Raw genomic sequence first — 22105 nt, forward strand, 5'->3', positions numbered from 1 at the left:
GCGCTGGTATTCGTTCAGTGTCCTCGTCCTGGACATCCGCTTGAGCTTTAAGTCTAGGGAGGAGGGGGCTGGAGGAGACGTCTCCCTCCGAAACTGTGAATTTGTTTCTGCAGTAGGCTACATATTTTAAGCCCTCTGTGTGAATGTTACATATTGTATTTTTAAATAGTTTCGTCTGCAAATAATGACTTTGTCTTGGTTTTTCCTCATTGCAGAAGACTGTGATGCCTTTGGAGACCGCAGCACGCAGAGCGCAGCCACCTTGGAGAGTCTGCCTGTGGACACCCCGGGCTCCTCCCACGTGTCCAGTCAAAACGCGGAGCTGCGGATCCTGAGTGTCCACGCACAAGGGGGGGGGCAACTAGTGGTGGAAGGCCATGACACCCTCTTCACCGCTGCCGAAGTGGAGTCCCTGAACTCTCTGTCTGCACATAACAGCGTGGCCAAGAGCCTGGACTGTGGCGAGCGGTTAGATTGCCGCAAGCAGCTGGCTGTTCAGGTTGAAAATTCCCCTTCTCATTCACCATCCAAAAGTGAGGCTTACTCTGTTACAACTCCAGCACCTACCATAGAGAGCAAAAACCTTTATGATTTGTCGTTGGGGGGGATTGACAATTTTTCTGTGCAAATGCAAGAATATGTCGTGTGTGTTTCCCTCTTAATGTGCAAAGCAGGAGACCCAAGACGCCATTTTAAACGAGGAGGAAGAAGATATTGGTGGATGCATCCCACCTGTAGGTAAGTTATAACTATTGCAGCCATGCAAGCAAGCAAATGATTCTTCCTGTGCTAAAATGCCTGGACCTCCTTTGAAACGACCAGAGCCCTGCAATAACACGAGCAAAATTTGAGCATTTCAAAGACGGAAACACCTAAGAGCCAAATAGGTTATCGTGACGGAGGCCACATGTATTGTTTTATCATTTTCAAATAATAAATAAATTGAAAACGTATAAATGTTAGCTGATCAATTTACAGGTAGCCCTTTCACACACTTTAAGCCAGACATCCTCCGTCCGGATTACACCCTGAGGGGCAGTATGTGGGAACCTAACTGCCAGAATCTGCCCCTCTGGAGTTTACCCACCCAGGCCCGTAGTGTAGAGGAGAGCCGGAGAATTTATAACGAGCGAGTTGGCGTGTTGTTGCCTGCAGTACACCTTCTTAACCCTCGATGTTAAGTGTCTAAAAAGTAATAATGATTTAATACCATTACTTTCTATGTCTTTGTTTTCCTCTCCGCAGAAGACTGCAATGACATTAGAGACTGCAGCACACAGCCTGGCACCACCTCAGATAGTCTGCATCCCGATGCCCCTGGCTCCTCCCACATGTTCAGTCCAGTTCACTCCAGGGAGAAACCCTACAGGTGTGAGCAATGCATGAAGGGCTTCAAACGGAGCTACGAACTGAAGACCCACATGAGGATTCACTCTGGGGAGAAGCCCTACAGGTGTGACCAATGCATGAAGCGCTTCAGTCAGAGCTTCAACCTGAAGATCCATATGAGGATTCACTCCAGTGAGAAGCCGTACAGGTGTGACCAATGCAAGAAGGGCTTCAAACGGAGCTACGACCTTAAGATCCACATGAGGGTTCACTCCGGGGAGAAGCCCTACAGGTGTGACCAATGCATGAAGCGCTTCAGTCAGAGCTTTAGCCTGAAGATCCACATGAGGATTCACTCCAGGGAGAAGCCCTACAGGTGTGACCAATGCATGAAGAGCTTCAGTCAGAGCTGCCACCTGAAGATCCACATGAGGATTCACTCCAGGTAGAAGCCCTGCGTGTGTCTCAAGTGCAAAGCCAGCTTCAGCGACCTGAGACATTTGCGTGGGCACATGATCAATGCACACAGGCAATCGGGGGGCTTTGAAACGGGTCACCGGGACACTGATTGACACCTTTATCCTATATCTGATTAAATTACTGCTTTAGAAAAAAACTCTTTCCAGCTTTTTGATATTTATAAATAATACACATATATTTCTGTTTTTATTAAGAAATCTTCACACAGACATCAATAATACGTTTTTGGACACTTCAGATTGCAAAATAATTGATAACATTTAAAAGCATGATCACGGTAAGATGCAGGCAGCAAAGTTAACAAGCATACATTCAATGAAACAATGGCTTTACATGTTTCTTATGGGGAAATGTTCACATCGTGGGTTAATACAGAGGAAACAAGGTGATGGGGAGTGACCATCGAAGAGAATTTAGGATTGTTCATGGCTGAAGTCAGCCAGGTGGGAGAGAACAGTTAAATTGCAATACACTATGGGTCAAGTGGACATGGCTGCAAGACACCGAATAATTCAGTTGACTGGAATGGCCTTAGTATTAGACTTTTTGGCTACAGTGGGAATGAGAAGGTAAACTATCTTAACATCCCTCGGTTAGGGAGAGGAAGGGGGGTACCTTTTATGCCCAAGCAATTTAAACAGTTTCTTGTAAATTGACTAATTATACAGACACGGTTAATATAATATCTTTAATTGTATATTATAGTTAGGATTAATATCTCCGCGGTAACTTGGCCCTGGACATACACACACACAGAAACACACACAATTTAAGCGCATAGAATCTTCTGTCTACTCAGACACCCAGGTAAATTCAACATTCCATCCTTAAAAACTACTAATTTCACATAAATGTAGCTTGCACTCAATAACAGAAAACTACATTACTCATGGCTGCATAAAGAATAACCTCGTCACACATGAGGGGGGTTATTGCCCCGGTGGCACTCGGGAGGAGCTGTTGTGTCTTGCGTACCTTAAGGTGCCTTTCCTAGCCAGTATAACCCATGGACCTATTAAAGAATAAAGGTATAACCTAGTTAACGACAAAAACAAAATGTAGGCCTACAGCAGCTCAGCTGTCACAGGTTATAGCAATAAGTGTGTTACTGTTCGTTGAAAAAGCAGGCTTATTCATCTTTAAGTTGTTAAATTTATGATGTGCTCTATTAAGGTGATAATAACTCATCTGAGCAGTGCTTACATTGATATGCTTACATCTATATGTAGGCCTATATATCTGACAGAATTGTGGGATTTCCCATGGCCCCCCTGACTGGTTCTTGATCCCATCCTGTTCAACCCTACACTTATAAAATGCAATTCAATGTGGAAGTAATCCAAGTATTCAGAAGACAATACTCAGATTGAGTGATGCAACGGAATACGTGACATATTACATTTTAGGGCATGTATTCTGTATTCTGTAAGTGGATACATTTTAAAAGTAGCCTATCTTTCCCAACACTGCCCGTTGGCCAAGTCCGACCCAAGGGATTCGCACTGTTGGCGACAACCTGACTGAAATCAATACGATAAGAACGCATGGATCGAAAGAGCGCTTATTCTAGTACATCTTCGGAAAATTGTAGTTCACGCTACGATTGGACTATTCGTAGAGGCCCCTTGATTTTTTTTTTACCACTGAAGCAGACGTCTTCCCTTTTGTTGACGCATGCTGAACGGACCGAACCAAGGAAACAAAATGAACAAAAACTGAACTTAAAGGAAAACTAAACTTAAAGGAATAGTTCCAAGGAATTTATTTTCTTATTTTTATTTGTTCTTATTTTTATTTGTCCGACACTAAATGGTGTTTAAAGAGAGTTATTTTCTGACATAATGTTATGGTCTATCCTACTGTGGAAACTGCTGAATATTCTTGATTGCACTGAACTCAAATCTGTTCTATTTATTTCGACAAAGTTGAATACAGTCAATCTAAAAGTGACCCGTGGTGACCCAATTAATAATTGGGTTGTCACTTTATTTTTTCCCTCCTTACGAACCAGTTACTCGTCCATATCTGACTCTACTGCCCGAGGGTTCCACAAGCACAAAACAATATTATTATTTTTTTATCAACATGAATGATGTATATGCGTTTGAATACCCGCAATATAGTGAAAAACATGGGACTGTGCTTCATTAAAACTGTTGACTATTTTCTCCCCACAAAAGAAGCAGAACGCGTAGGCCTACTCGGTTATACGGTAATATACCGGAAGTGGCCATTGTGCACATGCCATTCTGGGATAAATCGACATCAAAGGATTTATTTAGATATCAGTTACCTCTCCCGGTAGTCGAGTAAAATATGTTAATAAACATGTCACCGTCCGGCTCAACTATGGAAGAAAAGCTTTCATCCATAATGGACGTACTTGCGAAAGCGGCTGTATCTGAAATTAGCCAACTGTTCTCGGAAGGGTCGGCTACTCTTCAGTTACAAATCACTCAGAGCCGCGAAGAAAACGAAGCGCTGAGGACGAGGATGAAGGAGATGAGGAGTGAGCTGTTTTCTCTGCGGCTTCAAACAAGATCGAAAGCATCGGGTGCGGCAATTCGTTTTGCCCTGACTCGTGACAACATCTGCAAACCAGAGACTACATCACTGGGAAATGGTGGGTTGAGTTCCGACTAATTGGTGGAAAACAGGACTGTCCAAGTGTTCAGGGGGTGCTATACATTTGTAGCAAAAGGAAATAGTCATAATAATTCATAATTTGACGATATTGCCATTTCCTGAACACTGAATGGGCTTGGATGTGATGCATCCTTCCTCATCATCATCATCATCATCAGGACTAAAACCCCTGATGGACCACAAGGCGGTTGGACATTCCCCTTTTCATTCACCATCCAAAAGTGAGGCATCCTCAGTTACAAGTCCAGCAGAGGTAGGCGCAACATACACATAGCAAGCACACAACTTTATGATTCAATGTGTCTAGAATGGGGGTTGACAACTTTTCCGTGAAAATGCAAGAATATGCCTTTTGTGTTTCCCTCTTCACGACAAGCAGGAGACCCCAAACATCATTTTAATCAGGATTGAAGAGGATATCAGTGGATGCAGGCCAGCAGGTGAGTCATACATATTGCAGCCATGAGTCTAGGCTGTCTACTAGATTCTACCTGCGCTAAAAGGCTGATCCTCTATTGGAAACGCATCATGACCAGAGCCCTGATAAAACACAAGTAAAACTTGGGAGTTGCATTTCAAAGATGGAAACAGTCAAGAAAGGGCCAAAGGGGTTCAAGACGGATGCCACGTGACCTGGTTTATCATTATCAAACATAAATAAATTCAAATCGTGTATATGTTTGATGATCAGCTTACAGGGAATGGCACGTTTTCCCTTGTTGTTGCTCAAATTCAATAATTGCCTCAAATGTAATTTTGTACCCAGCTCATTTTGCACTGGTATTCGTTCAGTGTCCTCGAACCGGACCCCCGCTTGAGCTTCAAGTCTAGGGAGGAGGGGGCTGGAGGGGACTTCTCTCTCGGAAACTGTGAATTTGTGTCTGCAGTACATATTTTAAACCCTATCCGTCAATGATACATATTGTATTTTTAAATAGTTTTGTCGACTTGTACAAAGTACAGTTTGGTGCAAATAATGAATTTGTCTTTGTTTTTCCTCTTTGCAGAAGACTGCGATGCCTTTGGAGACCGCAGCACGCAGAGCGCAGCCACCTTGGAGAGTCTCCATGTGAACGCCGCTGGCTCCTCCCACGTGTCCAGTCAAAACGCAGAGCTACGGATCCTGAGTGTCCACGCACAAGGGGGGGGGCAACTGGTGATGGAAGGCCATGACACGCTCTTCACGGCTTCCGAAGTGGAGGCCCTGAACTCGCTGTCTGCAGACTGCAGCGTGGCCAAGAGCCTGGACTGTGGCGAGCGGATGGATTGCCGCAAGCAGCTGGCTGTTCAGGTTGAAAATTCCCCTTCTCATTTACCATCCAAAAGTGAGGCTTACTCGGTTACAACTCCAGCACCTACCATAGAGTGCAAACACCTTTTATGATTTGTCGTTAGTGGTGATTGACAACTTTTCTGTGCAAATGCAAGAATATGTTGAGTGTTTGTGTGTGTTTCCCTCTTAATGTGGAAAGCAGGAGACCCAAGACAACTTTTTGAACGAGGAGGAAGAGGATATTGGTGGATTCTGGCCCCCTGTAGGTAAGTTATAACCATTGCAGCCATGCAAGCAAGCAAACGACCTGGATCATTCTGGAGAGAATGTACTAGATTCTTCCTGTGCTAAAATGCCTGGACCTCTTATGAAACGACCAGAGCCCTGCTAAAACATGAGTAAAACTTGAGCATTTCAAAGATTGGAACACCTAAGTGCCCAATAGGTTATCAAGACGGATGCCACAAGTGCTGTTTTATCATTTTCAAATAATAAATAAATTGAAAATGTATAAATGTTAGTTGATCAATTCACAGGTAGCCCTTTCACGCATGCACTTTAAGATTACACCCTGAGGGGCAGTATGCAGAATCTGCCCCTCTGGACTTTACCCACCCAGGCCCGTAGTGTAAAGGAGAGCCGGAGAATTTCTGAGCGAGTGGGCGTGTTGTTGCCTGCAGATGTTAAGTGTTTATAAAGTAATAATGAATTAATACAATTACCTTATTTGTCTTTGTTTTTCTCTCTGCAGAAGACTGCAGTGACATTAAAGACTGCAGCACACAGCACGGTGCCGCCTCGGATAGTCTGCATCCCGATGCCGCCTCGGATAGTCTGCATCCCGATGCCCCTGGCTCCTCCCACATGTTCAATCCAGTTCACTCCAGGGAGAAGCCCTACAGGTGTGAGCAATGCATAAAGGGCTTCAAACGGAGAAGCGAACTGACGACCCACATGAGGATTCACTCTGGGGAGAAGCCCTACAGGTGTGACCAATGCATGAAGCGCTTCAGTCAGAGCGGCCACCTGACGATGCACATGAGGATTCACTCCAGGGAGAAGCCCCACAGGTGTGACCAATGCATGAAGCGCTTCAGTCAGAGCTGTAGCCTGAAGAAGCACATGATGATTCACTCTGGGGAGAAGCCCTACAGGTGTGATCAATGCATGAAGCGCTTCAGTCAGAGCTTTAGCCTGAAGATCCACATGAGGATTCACTCCACTGAGAAGCCCTACAGGTGTGACCAATGCATGAAGGGCTTCAAACGGAGCTACGACCTGAAGATCCACATGAGGGTTCACTCCGGGGAGAAGCCCTACAGGTGTGACCAATGCATGAAGCGCTTCAGTCAGAGCATTAGCCTGAAGACCCACATGAGGATTCACTCCAAGGAGAAGCCCTATAGGTGTGACCAATGCATGAAGCGCTTCAGTCAGAGCTGCCACCTGAAGATCCACATGAGGATTCACTCCAGGTAGAAGCCCTACAGGTGTGACCAATGCATCAAGGGCTTCAAACTGAGCTCCGTCCTGAAGACCCGCATGAGGATTCACTCCGGGGAGAAGCCCTACAGGTGTGACCAATGCATGAAGCGCTTCAGACAGAGCTCAAACCTGAAAGTCCACATGAGGATTCATTCCAGAGAGAAGCCCTATAGGTGTGACCAATGCATGAAGGAATTCAGACAGAGCTACGACCTGAAGATCCACATGAGGATTCACTCCAGGTAGAAGCCCTGCGTGTGCCTCAAGTGCAAGGCCAGCTTCAACGACCCGAGACATTTGCGTGAGCACATGATCAATGCACACAGGCAATCGGTGACTTTGACACGGGTCACCGGGACACTTTGATTGACACCTTTATCCCGTATGTGATAAACTTACTGCTTAAAAAATGCACCTATATTTCAATTGTTATTATGGAACTGCACACAGACATCAAGAATAATTTTTTGGTCACGCAAAGTTACCAAGCTTACATTCAATGGGACAATGGCTATACATGTTCCTTATTGGGAAACTTTCACATCGTGGGCTAATACAAAGGAAACAATAGTGAGGGGGAGGGACCATCATGGAGAATTTAGGATTGGCCATGGCTGAAGTCAGCCACGTGGGAGACACCGAGTTAAATTGCAATAAACTATGGGTCAACTGGACAGTTAAAGGATCTACACAACGAAGGATTCAGTTGATTGCCACGGCCTTAGTATTTGTCTTCGTGGCTATAGTGGGAATCCAAATATAAACTGTCTTAACATCTTTCGATTTTGTAGAGGAAGGTCCAAGCAATTTTAGGTCCAAGCAATTCAAACAGTTCCTTGTAAATTGACTAGTAATTATACAGACAAGGTTAATATAATATCTTTAATTGTATATTATAGTTAGGATTAATATTTCCAGGACACTGTCTTTAGCTCATTTCCAAGTGGGCTATTACTTCTGGTTGGGCTAGACTAGAGCTTCCAAACATATAACTTTGGAAGAGTTGAAAGCCCTCATTACCATAAAGTGGTCAATATGACTACAACAGCCCCCCCCCAATAATGTGGTTGATAATTTAGATTATTCAGGTAGCTTCCACATTCCACCTCAAGAAAACTATTAATTTCATATAAATTTGCAGCTTACCATGATAATTGCACTCAACAGAAAATGTCAATACTCACTGGCTGCATAAAGAATAACCGTCACACATGAGGGGGGTCATTGCCTCGGTGGCACTCGGGAGGCGCTGTTCTGTTTTACGCATTTTAATGGGTCTTTCCTAGCCAGTAGAACCTAGTTTACGACTAAAACAATGTATGTCAGCTCAGCTGTCACAGGTTATAGCAATAAGGGCGCTATGGTTTGTTGAAAGAGCAGGCTTATTCAGCTTTAAATTGTTAAATTTATGAAGTGCTCTATTAAGGTGATAACGCCTCTGATCAGTGCTTGCATCTATATATATATATATATATATTATATATTATATATATATGATAGAATTGTCTGATTTCCCATGCCCCCCTGACTGGTTCTTGGTCCTCTCCTGTTCCACCTCAATAGTCTAGCTCAGTGTCTCTTACACTTTTTCTAAAAGTGTAACCCTTCTAAGATATGTTTTCAGCTGAGTACCCCCTTCACAAGCACTAAACATTTTTGGAAGATCTTTTTTTAAATGAACATAAATAATGTAATGTATGTTCTCTAATAGGGTGATAATAACACATCTTAGCGGTGCTTACATTTTGATATCCTAAAATATATATTGTACCGACCGTGGGCGTGGTCGCAATGTTCAGTGTGCCGTAAGGGATCCTGGGGGGTTTAGATTACCGACAGTCGGACCCATAGGTACTTTGCCGCAGAAACTTTGAGTGGGGTTAAAGGGTTGGGGTTTGTCTAGGTAGCGGTGTAATTGTGTTCGTGTAATTTCTCCCGACACCGTCACCGAGACGCTATGTTAATTGGTTATGCAGAGTAGCCTTCCATACACAATGAATTGTAATCCACCAACATTGTTAACTGTTGTACATATCTAAACAAGCAAATGCAAATGAACAATTTAATAGCATAGACTCCACCATCTTCCCAGACACTGAGAATAATGTGGTTGATTATTTAGATTATTCAGGTAGATTCCACATTCTATCTTTAGAGATTATTTAGAAAAATATGAATTGCAAATAAATATGCAGCTTGCCATGCAATTGCAATCCACAACTGAAAATGTCAATACTCACTGCATAAAGAATAACCTCTCACACATGAGGGGGTCATGGCCTCGGTGGGACTCGTGGAGGCGCTGTTCTGTCTGGCGCACCTTAATTTGTCTCTTTCCTAGCCAGTAGATTCTAGTTTACGACAAAAAACAAATCAATGTAAGGTAGCTCAGCTGTCTCACGTCGCACGTTAAAGCAATACGTGCGCTATGGTTTTTCTATAGCAGGCTTATATATCTTTAAATTGTTGAATTAATGAATAGCTTTATTAAGGTGATAATAACTAATCTGAGCAGTGCTTGCATTGATATGCTTGTATACTTCTCTAATTGGCCTATATGTATATGATAGAATTGTCTGATTTCCCATGTCCCCCCTGACAGTTTCTTGGTCCCCTCCTGACTGTTTCTTGGTCCCCTCCTGTTCCACCTCTATTGTCTATAGCTATTAAATGTGTCTCGAACCTTTTCTAAAAGTGAAACCCTTCTAAGATATTTTTTCGGCTGAGTACCCCCTTCACAAGCACTAAATATTTTTGGGAGATCTTTTTTTTTAATGACCATAAATAATGCATGTGCGTAGGCTACAAATACTCACAATTTAGTGAAGAATATGCCAGTGCTAATTTCTCCGCATTTCCTTAGGATTACCCCCTCAGTAGCCTACTCTAGTACCCCTTCGGGTACGCGTTCTCCAATTTGGTCATCGATATTTTTTCCCAGTATTTATGGTAATATACAGGAAGGGGCCATTGGGCCAAGTCCGGATTGAGTCAAATAAGTATATGGTGGGGAATGGCACTCCCCAAGGAAGTGTAATTAGTCCTTTATTGTTTATAATCATGATAAATTATGTTTTTTCAAAGGTACCACAGGATATAGGAAGTTCTCTGTTTGCAGACGATGGGGCTTTGTGGAAAAGGGGAAGAAATGTGATGCATATTATTAGTAAAGTCCAGTCTGCAATTGATGGGGTGACAGAGTGGGGATTTGACTGGGGGTGCAGATTTTCGGTAGAGAAAACTCAAACTGTATTTTTCACTAGGAAAAGAATTGAGGATGGGATGAAATTGAGGATGTATGGGAAAGAGTTGGCTCATTTAAATATTTGGGAGTTATTTTTGATTCTAGGGTAACATGGGCAGACCATATTAGGAAGATAGAGGATAAATGCAAAAAGGTAATAAATGTGATGAGATGTTTGAGTGGTAGGGATTGGGGAGCGAGCTGTTCAGCTTTAAAGACTATATATGTAGCTATGATTAGATCTGTGTTTGATTATGGGTGTATAGTGTATGGGTCAGCCGCAGTGTCTCTCTTGAGAAAGCTGGACGTGATTCAGGCAAAGGCATTAAGGGTATGCAGTGGGGCTTTTAAATCATCACCAGTGCCTGCTCTGCAGGTAGAAATGGGGGAAATGCCACTGGAGTTGAGAAGGAAACAATTGATGGGGAACTATTGGGCTAATCTGCGAGGGCACAGTGAGTCTCACCCCACAAAAGGAGTGTTGAAAGAGTGCTGGGTTTATGGGAAGTGTGAGAGGAATCATTTTGGTCGGGTGGGGAATGATATAGCGAAAGAGTTTGGTGTGGGTGAATTGAAGCTTAGTCCAACAGTGGTATATCCATTAATGCCGCCATGGAGGATGGTGTGGCCAGAGGTGGACTGGTTTGTGTTGGATATAAAGAAGAGAGAGAGAGAACACATAGACCTGGCTAGTGTTTTTAATATTCATCTTCTTATAGAGTACAGTGAGTATGTTCATGTTTCTACAGATGGTGCCAAACAACCTGAGACAGGAGTGGCAGGGTTTGGAGTAGTTGTTCCATCAAAAAGAATAGAGTTTAATAGAAGAACTTCAGATAATTTGAGCGTTTATACAGTGGAGATGTTGGGGGTGCTGGTCGCATTAAAATGGGTGGAATCAAGATTCAGATTCAGCATCAGTTTTGGCAAGTATGAGGTCTTTTTATTCAAGAAGTCGCCAAGGTTTGTTGTATGAAGTTCTACAGTCAATTACGAGAATCGTTCAGCAGGGGAGGCAAATACATTTTTTTATGGGTTCCAGCTCATGTAGGGGTGAAGGGAAATGAGAAAGCCGATAAGATGGCGAAGAAGGCATTGGAGAAGGAAAAAGTAGAAATGAATATCAGTTTAATAAGGCAGAAGTTAAAAGCCTGATATGGGGAAAAGTTAACAAAATGTGGCAAGACAAATGGGACAGTGAGGAGAAAGGGAGATATTTATATAATATTCAAAAAAGTGTTAATGTTAAAATAAGGTATAGTGGTCAGAGGAAGGATGAACACATTTTGATAAGGTTAAGGTTGGGGCACAGTGCACTAAATAAAACAATGAATTTGATAGGAAAACACCCCACTGGATTATGTGAGGGGTGCCAGGTAGAGGAGACAGTGGAACATGTTTTAATGAACTGTAGTGGTTATGGGATGGAGAGGGAAAGTATGAAAAATCAATTGAGGGAATTGGGTATGCAGGAGTATACTTTTGAAAATATTTTAAGATTAATGAAGAGGAATTGTATAAAAGTATTGTTTGGCTTTTTGAGAGAAACAGGGTTATATGATAGGATATAGAGTAGAAAGAAGGTGTGAATGAGTGAGTGTTTGGATATTTTTGTTTTGATTCATTAACTGGATCAGAAGAGGGCGGTAATGCACCAAGTTGTGGATGCCAACCGCCGTAAAACCCCAAGAAGAAGAAGAAGAGGGGCCATTGGGCGCTTGCCGTTCTAGGATAAAGGGACATCAGAGGGTTCCGTTTGATATCAGTAACTGTTACCTCTCGCCGGTAGTCAGGTAAAATAGGTTAATAAACATGTCACCATGCGGCTTAACTTTGGAAGAACAGCTGTCGTCCATAATGGACGTACTTGCGAAATCGGCTGTATCTGAAATTAGCCAACTGTTCTCGGAGGGGTCGGCTTCTCTTCGCTTAGAAGTAACTCAGAGCCGCAAAGAAAACGAATTGCTGAGGATGAGGATGAAGGTGATGAGGAGTGAGCTGTTTTCTTTGCGGCTTAAAACAAGATCAAATACATCGAGTGCGGAAAGTGGTTTTGCCCTGGCTCGAGCCAACATCAGCAAACTACGGACTAAATCAATGGAAAATGGTGAGTTGCGTTCCGAATGATGGGTGGAAAACAAGACAGTTCGGGGGGTACTATTAATTGTTAAATTTGTATTAACCCTCATAAGGTGTTCGGGTCTGTGGGACCCGTTTTCAGTTTTTAGCTTTATAAAAGTGATACAAATAATTATTTTTTTGAACTAAGATTCATTGGCTTTGGCTCATTTTCTGTGAGGAACATAAATCAGAAAACATTTTCAAGGACCCCCCCCCCCTGTATACCCCCCCATCACATTTATATTACACACGGGTCCAGTGGACCCGGAGCTAGTTTAAGTGTGGAAATCATAGGTTCTGTGCACCCTCATTTTCCCTTTCGTGTGTGTGTGTGTGTGTGTGTGTGTGTGTGTGTGTGTGTGTGTGTGTGTGTGTGTGTGTGTGTGTGTGTGTGTGTGTGTGTGTGTGTGTGTGTGTGTGTGTGTGTGTGTGTGTGTGTGTGTGTGTGTGTGTGTGTGTGTGTGTGTGTGTGGAGAGTAAAGCAGGTGAATGGGCCCTTGGTGTGAGCACCCACAGTGTGCACCCACTGTTCCCGCACAAGGTTGCAACATTGGAGCACCCAACACTATCTACACCCATATTCCCACACATTTCACCCTCTGTCTTGCGGGAACCAAGCTTGGGGATCTGACACTATAAAAAATCTCTGTCAGCGTGGTTCCATACCACAACTGATCAAGATGGCAAAGCGATTCTCTGTTCAGACTGCCTTACAGTTGATATTTGAAGACACAGGGTTTTGATGGTGATGCAGAGGAAACAGTTTCAGAAAGTGAGGATAACATTTCTGAAAATTCAGAGTCTGACACTGAGTTTGAAGAGGAGGATCAGCATCAGCCAGCTCCGAAACGTAAAAGACAAATACACAATATACATAATACATAATAATATAAAACACAATATACATGCAACCAGTGCAAAAAATACATATGCAATACACACACAGTGAGACTCTGCCCCTCATGTGTGGTATAGACTGATATACGTATAATGGCTGTGTTCAAAGGCTTTAATGTGTTGTTCAGACAGATGTTATTGAGTATGTTTCAATTTCTAATGATGTTGATAATTTCCCAGTTATGCCTGTTTTATGATGCATTTCCTTATTTTATTACATGCTAATACGAAAATAAACAAAAACGAGTGGCACCTCTATTCATAAATGTGATTTAACAAAGGTAAAGGGAACAAATTTAACAAATGTGTTGTTTATATTACTTGCAATTGGGTTGAAGTAACCATTTGGTGAGTATTTAAAAAAAAATTAGATTATGTTGAATTAAAAGGCCTAAAATGCAATGGGTCCACCAGACCCAGCAGCACCTCCTGTGTAACAAAAAAACGAACACCCTATGAGGGTTAAATGGAAATGGATATAATAGTAATCATGTTTCATTCAGAACTATTAATAAAGATTTATATTTATTTCACAACACATGCCTAATATAATTTGACGATATGCCCATTTCATGAATTCTGAATTGTCTTGATCAAGAATGTATTCTTCATCATCATCAGGCCTAAAGCCCCTGATGGACCACAAGGCAGTTGTACATCCCCCTTTTCATTCACCATCCAAAAGTGAGGCTTTGTCAGTTACAAGTCCAGCAGAGGTAGGCACAACACACGCATAGAAAGAACACACCTTTATGATTCAATGTGTCTAGAATGGGGGTTGACAACTTTTCCGTGCAAATGCAAGAAGATGTCTTGTGTGTGTTTCCCTCTTTACGACAAGCAGGAGTCCCCCAAAATCATTTTGATCAAGATTGAAGAGGATATCAGTGGATGCAGGCCAGCAGGTGAGTCATACATATTGCAGCATAGAGTCTAGGGTTAGGGTTAGCATCTGCCTACTTGATTCTGCCTGCACTAAAAGGCTGGTCCTCTTTTGGAAACGCATCATGACCAGAGCCCTGATAAAACACAAGTAAAACTTGAGTTTCATTTCAAAGATGGAAACAGTCAAGAGCCCAGAAGGGGTTCAAGGCGGAGGCAACATTACCTGGTTTTTCATTCTCAAACATAAATAAAATTCAAAAAATACACATGTTCGATGATCAGCTTAAAGGGAATGGCACGTCGTCTCTTGTTATTGTCCAAATATAATAATTGTCTTTCAGGTAATTTTGTGCTCAGCTCATTTTGCACTGGTGTTCGTTCATTGTCCTCGAACTGGACACCGGCTTAAGCTTCATGTCTATGGAGGAGAGGGCTTGAGGAGACGTCTCTCTCTGAAACTGAATTTGTGGCTGAAGTACATATTTTAAACCTGAAGTCTGTCAATTTTACATATTCTATTTTTAAATGGTACTGTTGACTTGTACAAAGTACAGTTTAGTTCAAGTAATGACTTTGTGTCTTTATTTTTCCTTCTTTCAGAAGATTGCGACGCCTTTGGAGACCGCATCTCGCAGAGCGGAGCCACCTTGGAGAGTCTGCATGCCCCTGGCTCCTCCCATGTGTCCAGTCAAAACACGGAGCTGCGGATCCTGAGTGTCCACCGACAAGGAGGGGGGCAACTAGTGGTGGAAGGCCATGACACCCTCTTCACCGCATCCAAACTGGAGGCCCTGAACTCGCTGTCTGCACATAACAACGTGGCCAAGAGCCTGGACTGTGGCGCGTGGTTGGATTGCCGCAAGGAGCTGGCTGTTCAGGTTGAAAATTCCCCTTCTCATTTACCATCCAAAAGTGAGGCTTACTCTGTTACAACTCAAGCACATACCATAGAGAGCAAACACCTTTATGATTCAATTTTCCATGGGGATTGACAACTTTTCTGTGCAAATGCAAGAATATGTCGTGTGTGTTTTTTCCCTCTTGATGTGGAAAGCAGGAGACCCCAGACAACATTTTGATCAAGGAGGAAGCGGGTATTGGTGGATGCATCCCACCTGTAGGTAAGTTATAACTATTGCAGCCATGCAAGAAAGCAAAGGACCTGGATCCACTGAGAATGTCCTTGATTCTTCCTGTGCTGAAAGCCTGGACCTCTTTTGAAACGACCAGAGCCCTGTTAAAACATGAGTAAAAAAAGTTTAACTAAATTAAACGTATAAATGTTAGCTGATCAACTTACAGGTAGCCCTCTCACACATGCACTTTAAACCATACATCCTCTACCCTGAGGGGCAGTATGTGGGAACTAAACTGCCAGAATCTGTCCCTCTGGAGTTTACCCACCCAGGCCCCTAGTGTAAAGGAGAGCCGGGGAATTTATAACGAGTGAGTGGGCGTGTGGTTGATTGCAGTACACATTCTAAACCCTCGATGTGTACAAAGTAATAATGAATTAATACAATTCCTAACTCAGTCTTTGTTTTCCTCTCTGCAGAAGACTGCAATGACATTAGAGACTGCAGCACACAGCCTGGCGCCACCTCGGATAGTCTGCATCCCGATGCCCCTGGCTCCTCCCACATGTTCAGTCCAGTTCACTCCGGGGAGAAGCCCTACGAGTGTGACCAATGCATGAAGCACTTCAGTCAGAGGAGCCACCTGAAGTCCCACATGAGAATTCACTCCAGGGAGAAGCCCTACAGGTGTGACCAATGCATGAAGTGCTTCAGTCAGAGCAATAGCCTGAAGTCGCACATGAGGATTCACTCTGGGGAGAAGCCCTACAGGTGTGTGCAATGCATGAAGTGCTTCGGTCAGAGCTCTGACCTGAAGACCCACATGAGGATTCACTCCGGGGAGAAGCCCTACAGGTGTGACCAATGCATGAAGTGCTTCAGTCAGAGCTGCCACCTGAAGAGCCACATGAGGATTCACTCCGGGGAGAAGCCCCACAGGTGTGACCAATGCATGAAGGGCTTCGGTCAGAGCTCCGACCTGAAGACCCACATGAGGATTCACTCCGGGGAGAAGCCCTACAAGTGTGATCAATGCATGAAGGCCTTCAGACAGAACTCAAACCTGAAAGTCCACATGAGGATTCACTCCAAAGAGAAGCCCTACAGGTGTGACCAATGCATGGAGGAATTCAGACAGAACTCTAACCTGAAAGTCCACATGAGGATTCACTCCAGAGAGAAGCCCTACAGCAGGACTATTCAACCTCCTTAACAAGTGGGCCGAAAAGGAAAACCACTGGGGTTCATGGGCCACACAGAGTAAAACTACTTGAATGAATCGCTGCAAATCAATCGTACTTAAAGTAGTGTTAACTTTATATATATATAGTACTACTACATGGAATAAACTTGTCAGATGCATTCCTTCCTTTTAATCGTATCATTATAAAAGATTTTGTTCTCACATATTTTGGACACGTATTTAGAATTCAACAATGTTGTTTGAATCATCACAAAACAGAACTACTGTACATATGAGACATTTTGAGCCAGTGAGTCAGTAAGAAAGGTTGCACTGCCTTGTTTGCCTAGTTTGGCTCATCCTGAGGTTCTTATGCAGCTTCTCAAAGGTCATGGAGCAACGTGCCCTTGTTCTGATGGCATTCATATGAGAAAAGGTAGACTCACATGTATCGGTTGAGCCAAACATTGTCAGAACAAGTGATGCCAGTTCCTGATTGTGGGGTACTGATACTGGCTAGTATCACCGGCTATACACAGAAACCTGATTTGCATGCAACTATGTTTCTCCTTTATTAAATTTATTTTTTGCATGCAACCTCTTGCGGGCCAGAAAAAAATTAAGAGGGGCCGCATTTGGCCCACGGGCCGCTAGTTGAATAGAGTGGCGAAGTCACGCCCCTTCCGGTAGGGCTCATGGGACCTATGAGATCGAAAAATATGAATGGGTGTCAATGGAGAGAAAATAATTATTTTCTGGTCCCGGTCTTTATATGCCCTGGATTACACATATGTTGTTTGTGGATTTAAAGGATAATTTTTCATGCAAAGAGTTCGACCGTTTATTGTGCAATTGTTCAGATAAAGGCTGTAGTGAAAACACAACGAGAAAGACTACACGGCTCGTATGTGACGTCACGCTCCCTGCGACTGGCGTGGAGAAGACCGACAATCTTCCCATCGGCATAACTGAAACTCTGCACGTGCCCCGATTTATAATGGTTTTCACCTCTTTCGATGCTTTTATCCTCCCCTTGGAAAAAGCGGTGAAGTGGGGCAGAGAGATCGCCATCTCTGTGCCGAGTTCCAAGGGCGGGTGTGGTGACGTATCTCATATGCGTCGAGAGCAGCGAAGAGCTGTAGTTCACAAAGCGGCCTCACATAAAACCTAAAATTATCAAACTTCTTCACAAACATTTTTAGTTTTCTTTGCATGAAAAATTATCATTTAAATCCACAAACAACATATGTGTAATCCAGGGCATATAAAGACTGGGACCAGAAAATAATAATTTTCTCTCCATTGACACCCATTCATATTTTTCGATCTCATAGGTCCCATGAGCCCTACCGGAAGGGGCGTGACTTCGCCACTCTATAGGCCTGCCCTACAGGTGTGACCAATGCATGGAGGAATTCAGACAGAGCTACGACCTGAAGATTCATCGTGAGCTAATACAAAGGAAACAATAGTGAGGGGGAGGGACCATCGTGGAGAATTGGAGACCAGGGTTGATCATTTAGATTATTCAGGTAGCTTCCACATTCCACCTTTAGAAAACTATTAATTTCATATAAATTTGCAGCTTACCATGATAATTGCACTCAACAGAAAATGTCAATACTCACTGGCTGCATAAAGAATAACCTTGTCACTCATGAGGGGGGTCATTGCCTCGGTGGCACTCGGGAGGCGCTGTTCTGTCTTGCGCACCTTAATGGGTCTTTCCTAGCCAGTAGAACCTAGTTTACGAAAAAAACAAAGTTGTCTATTAAGGTGATAATAACTCATCTGATCAGTGCTTACATTGATATGCTTACATCTATATGTTGTCATATATATATATATATGATAGAATTGTCTGATTTCCCATGCCCCCCCTGACTGGTTCTTGGTCCTCTCCTGTTCCACCTCAATAGTCTAGCTCAGTGTCTCTTAAACTTTTTCTAAAAGTGTAACCCTTCTAAGATATGTGTTCAGCTGAGTACCCCCTTCACAAGCACTAAACATTTTTGGAAGGTCTCTTTTTTTAATGAACATAAATAATGCATGTGCCTTCTATTTGGCAAGAGTGTATGGACATTAACAGGCTGCAAATACTCACAATTTAGTGAAAAAGAGCGACTGCATAAAGAAGAAACCTCTCACATATGAGGGGGTCCATTGCCTCGATGGCACTCGGGGACGCGCTGTTCTGTCTGGCGCACACCTGTATGGGTCTCATTCCTAGCCAGTGGGACCTAGTTTAGGGGAAAAAAGAAAGAAAGGACAATAAAGTCGTGATATCATAAATGGCCTATGGTTTTTGTAAAAGCATTCTTATTCATCTTTATATTATTGAATTAATGAAGTGCTCTGATAGGGTGATACTAACACATCTTAGCGGTGCTCACATATTGATATCCTAAGATATATATTTTAGCGACCGTGGGCGTGGTCGCAATGTTCAGTAAGGGATCCTGGGGGCGAGTTTATTTTTTGCAGGGTGGTAGCGGGAAGCTCGTGAATATTCATGAGGGAACTCATCCCTCATTGGCTGGGACTTGGCTCGCTGGGACTTTGTCAGAGGGCTTGTGAAAACAGAGGGCTTGTGAAAATCACGAACGCAAATAAATGAAACGTTGTTATAAATCAACACAAATCATTGTATCAATAGTGTGACACATGTTATACAGTAGTTGTTTTTAGACGAGTTAGCATTACGAGCTAACGTTTGTTTTGGCACTTACAGAAAGGTAGCTATAGAGTTGCCGTGTAGGAGGTGGATTGATAGGTGAAAATCAATATTAAAATTAATTTAGCCCTACGCGAAAATATTCTATGGATAGGCTTACCGATTTTATGGCCCTTCTTTCTATAATGTATTGGTTGTGGGGTGTGGCAGAACCACTATAAACAAATATCAGAAATCATACGGTTTATTCTTATCCATCTACACCTAACCTCCAGCAGCTCCATCTCCTCAAAGTTGACATGGGTCTGGCAAATGTTGCAAGCTTTAATAAATCCTGCCATTATGCTCACTACTTCTAGAAACAGAACAGAATGGAATCTTAATGGAAATATCAAGACATGGATGGACAACAATTAGAAAAAAACAACTTGGAAACAATCACCAGCTGCCGAAAGCACTGCGATGCGCTATACATAACGTTATAACTTTATTTACTACAGTAGCCCAGGCTGTGACACATAGGCCTAACAGTTTCACAGGGGCTTTTAGGCGAGTGAGCTAACGTTTGTACTTACAGAAAGGTAGCTATAGAGTTGCCGTGTAGTAGGTGGGTATCATGTGTCACATTATTCGTGTTGATTTATAACAACGTTTAATTAATTTGCGTTCGTGATTTTCACACATGCGTTCGTGATTTTCACACAAGCCCTCTGACAAAGTCCCAGCGAGCCAAGTCCCAGCCAACAAGTCCAAGGCAATCAGGGATCAGTTCCCTCATGAATATTCACGAGATTCCCGCTACCACCCTGCAAAAAATAAACTCGCATCCTGGGGGGTTTAGATTACCGACAGTCGGACCTTTGACAACCTCCTATAGGTCCTTTGCCGCAGAGACATTGAGTGGGGTTAAAGGGTTGGGGTTTGTCTAGGTAGCGGTGTGTTTGTGTTGGTGTAATCGCTTCAGACACCGTCACCGAGACGTTATGTATGTAATCGTTATATATAGTAGCCTTTTCACACAGAATGAATAATGAAATGTAATTTGAATTTCGCAACACACGGAGCGTGGCGAAGTGCATTACAATCACGGGGACGCTTTAGTTTTTCAATTTGAATAAGGATCTCAAAAGAATTGAAAAAAAATAAATTTACTTTTATTGTTGTAACTTTTGCAAATTTTATTGAGGATTTCATCGTCACTTTGCATATTAAAATACACTTTGAATAACACATTTATAAATTACATAATTAAATTGCATAAGATATTGTCAATTGCATGATGTAATGACTTCTTGAATTGCACATTGCATTGCCATTTCAATTTTGCTACATATATGCTTCCATACTAGAAGGTTACACAAACACAAAACATTTTTGGGAGTTTATTTTTTATTTTTTGAACATTAATAATGCATGTGTGTTTGAATGCTCACGATTTAGTGAAAAACATGGGCCTGTGTTTCATTAAACTGTTAAATTATCCCCACAAAAAGAAGAATAACGGGTAGGCCTACTCCCACTTCCTCTTTGATTTTTTTGCCAGTCGTTACAGTAATATACCGGAAGAGGCCATTGGGCGCATGCCGTTCTGGGGTAAATCGACATCACAGAGTTTATTTTGTTATCAGTAACTTGTTACCTCTCGCCGGTAGTCGAGTAAAATATGTTAATAAACATGTCACCGTGCGGCTCAACTATGGAAGAACAGCTTTCGTCGATAATGGACGTGCTTGCGAAAGCGGCTGTATCTGAAATTAGCCAACTGTTCTCGGAAGGGTCGGCTACTCTTCAGTTACAAATAACTCGGAGCCGCGAAGAAAACGAAGCGCTGAGGACGAGGATGAAGGAGATGAGGAGTGAGCTGTTTTCTTTGCGGCTTCAGACAAGATCGAAAGCATCGGGTGCGGCAAGTCGTTCTGCACTGGCTCGAGACAACATCGGCAAACCACGGACTACATCACAGGGAAATGGTGAGTTGAGTTCCGACAAATGGGTTGAAAACAGCAGTGTCCAAGTGTTTAGGGGGTGCTATTAATTGTTAGATTTGTAGTAAAAGGAAATAGTCGATATTGCCATTTCCTGAACTCTGAATGGGCTTGGATGTAATGTATTCTTCCTCATCAGAATCATCATCATCAGGCCTGATATACCACAAGCCGGTTGGACATTCCCATTTTCATTCACCATCCAAAAGTGTGGAGTCGTCAGTTACAAGTCCAGCAGAGGTAGGCACAACATACACATAGAATGAACACACCTTTATGATTCAATGTGTCTAGAATGGGGGCTTATAACTTTTCTGTGCTAATGCAAGAACATGTCTTGTGTTTATTTCCCTCTTTACGACAAGTAGGAGACCCCCGGAATAATTGTAATCAAGATTGAAGAAGACATCAGTGGATGCAGGCCAGCAGGTGAGACATGCATAGATGCAGCTTAGAGTCTAGGCTATCTACTAGATTCTAACTGCACTAAAAGGCTGCTCTTCTTTTTTGAAAACGCATCGTGATCAGAGCCCTGATAAAACAGAAGTAAAACTTGCGAGTTGCATTTCAAAGATGGAAACAGACAAGAGGCCAGAAGGGGTTCAAGACGGAGTTCAGGCCACATGACCTGGTTTATCATTCTCGAACATAAAAAAATTCAAAACGTATATGTTAGATGATCAGCTTACAGGGAATGGCACGTTGTCTCTTATTGTCTAAATACAATTATTGTCTCACGTGTAATGTTGTGCTAATTTTGCACTGGTGTCCGTTCAGTGTCCTCGACCAGGACACCCGCTTGACCTTCAAGTCTAGGGAGGACGGGG

At 42.8% G+C, this 22105-nt stretch overlaps 1 protein-coding gene, 1 long non-coding RNA gene and 1 pseudogene across 3 annotated transcripts in view; all 3 read left to right on the plus strand.

Annotated features, from left to right (window-relative positions):
• Positions 1-4432, plus strand: part of LOC132461387 (zinc finger protein 658-like) — a 23237-nt gene extending 18805 nt beyond the window's left edge. The window contains exons 8-10 of the mRNA XM_060056478.1: positions 216-499; positions 672-738; positions 1246-4432. Coding sequence (XP_059912461.1) covers positions 216-499; positions 672-738; positions 1246-1778 — 884 coding nt within the window. The 3' untranslated portion in view covers positions 1779-4432. The remainder of the gene's footprint in view (positions 1-215; positions 500-671; positions 739-1245) is intronic.
• On the plus strand, positions 4126-16949 carry LOC132461668 (zinc finger protein 271-like; annotated as a pseudogene).
• LOC132461670 (uncharacterized) lies at positions 12161-15090 on the plus strand. Of its 2 annotated transcripts, none has more exons than XR_009526655.1 (5): positions 12161-12564; positions 14097-14191; positions 14317-14380; positions 14702-14835; positions 14961-15090. It is a non-coding gene; the product is annotated as an uncharacterized LOC132461670 (long non-coding RNA). The 2 variants fall into 2 exon arrangements; XR_009526654.1 differs by having other exon boundaries at positions 14320-14380.
• Positions 16950-22105: the final 5156 nt, after the last annotated feature.

The sequence above is a fragment of the Gadus macrocephalus genome, chromosome 7, assembly GCF_031168955.1.
Source record: "Gadus macrocephalus chromosome 7, ASM3116895v1".
NCBI lineage: Eukaryota > Metazoa > Chordata > Actinopteri > Gadiformes > Gadidae > Gadus > Gadus macrocephalus.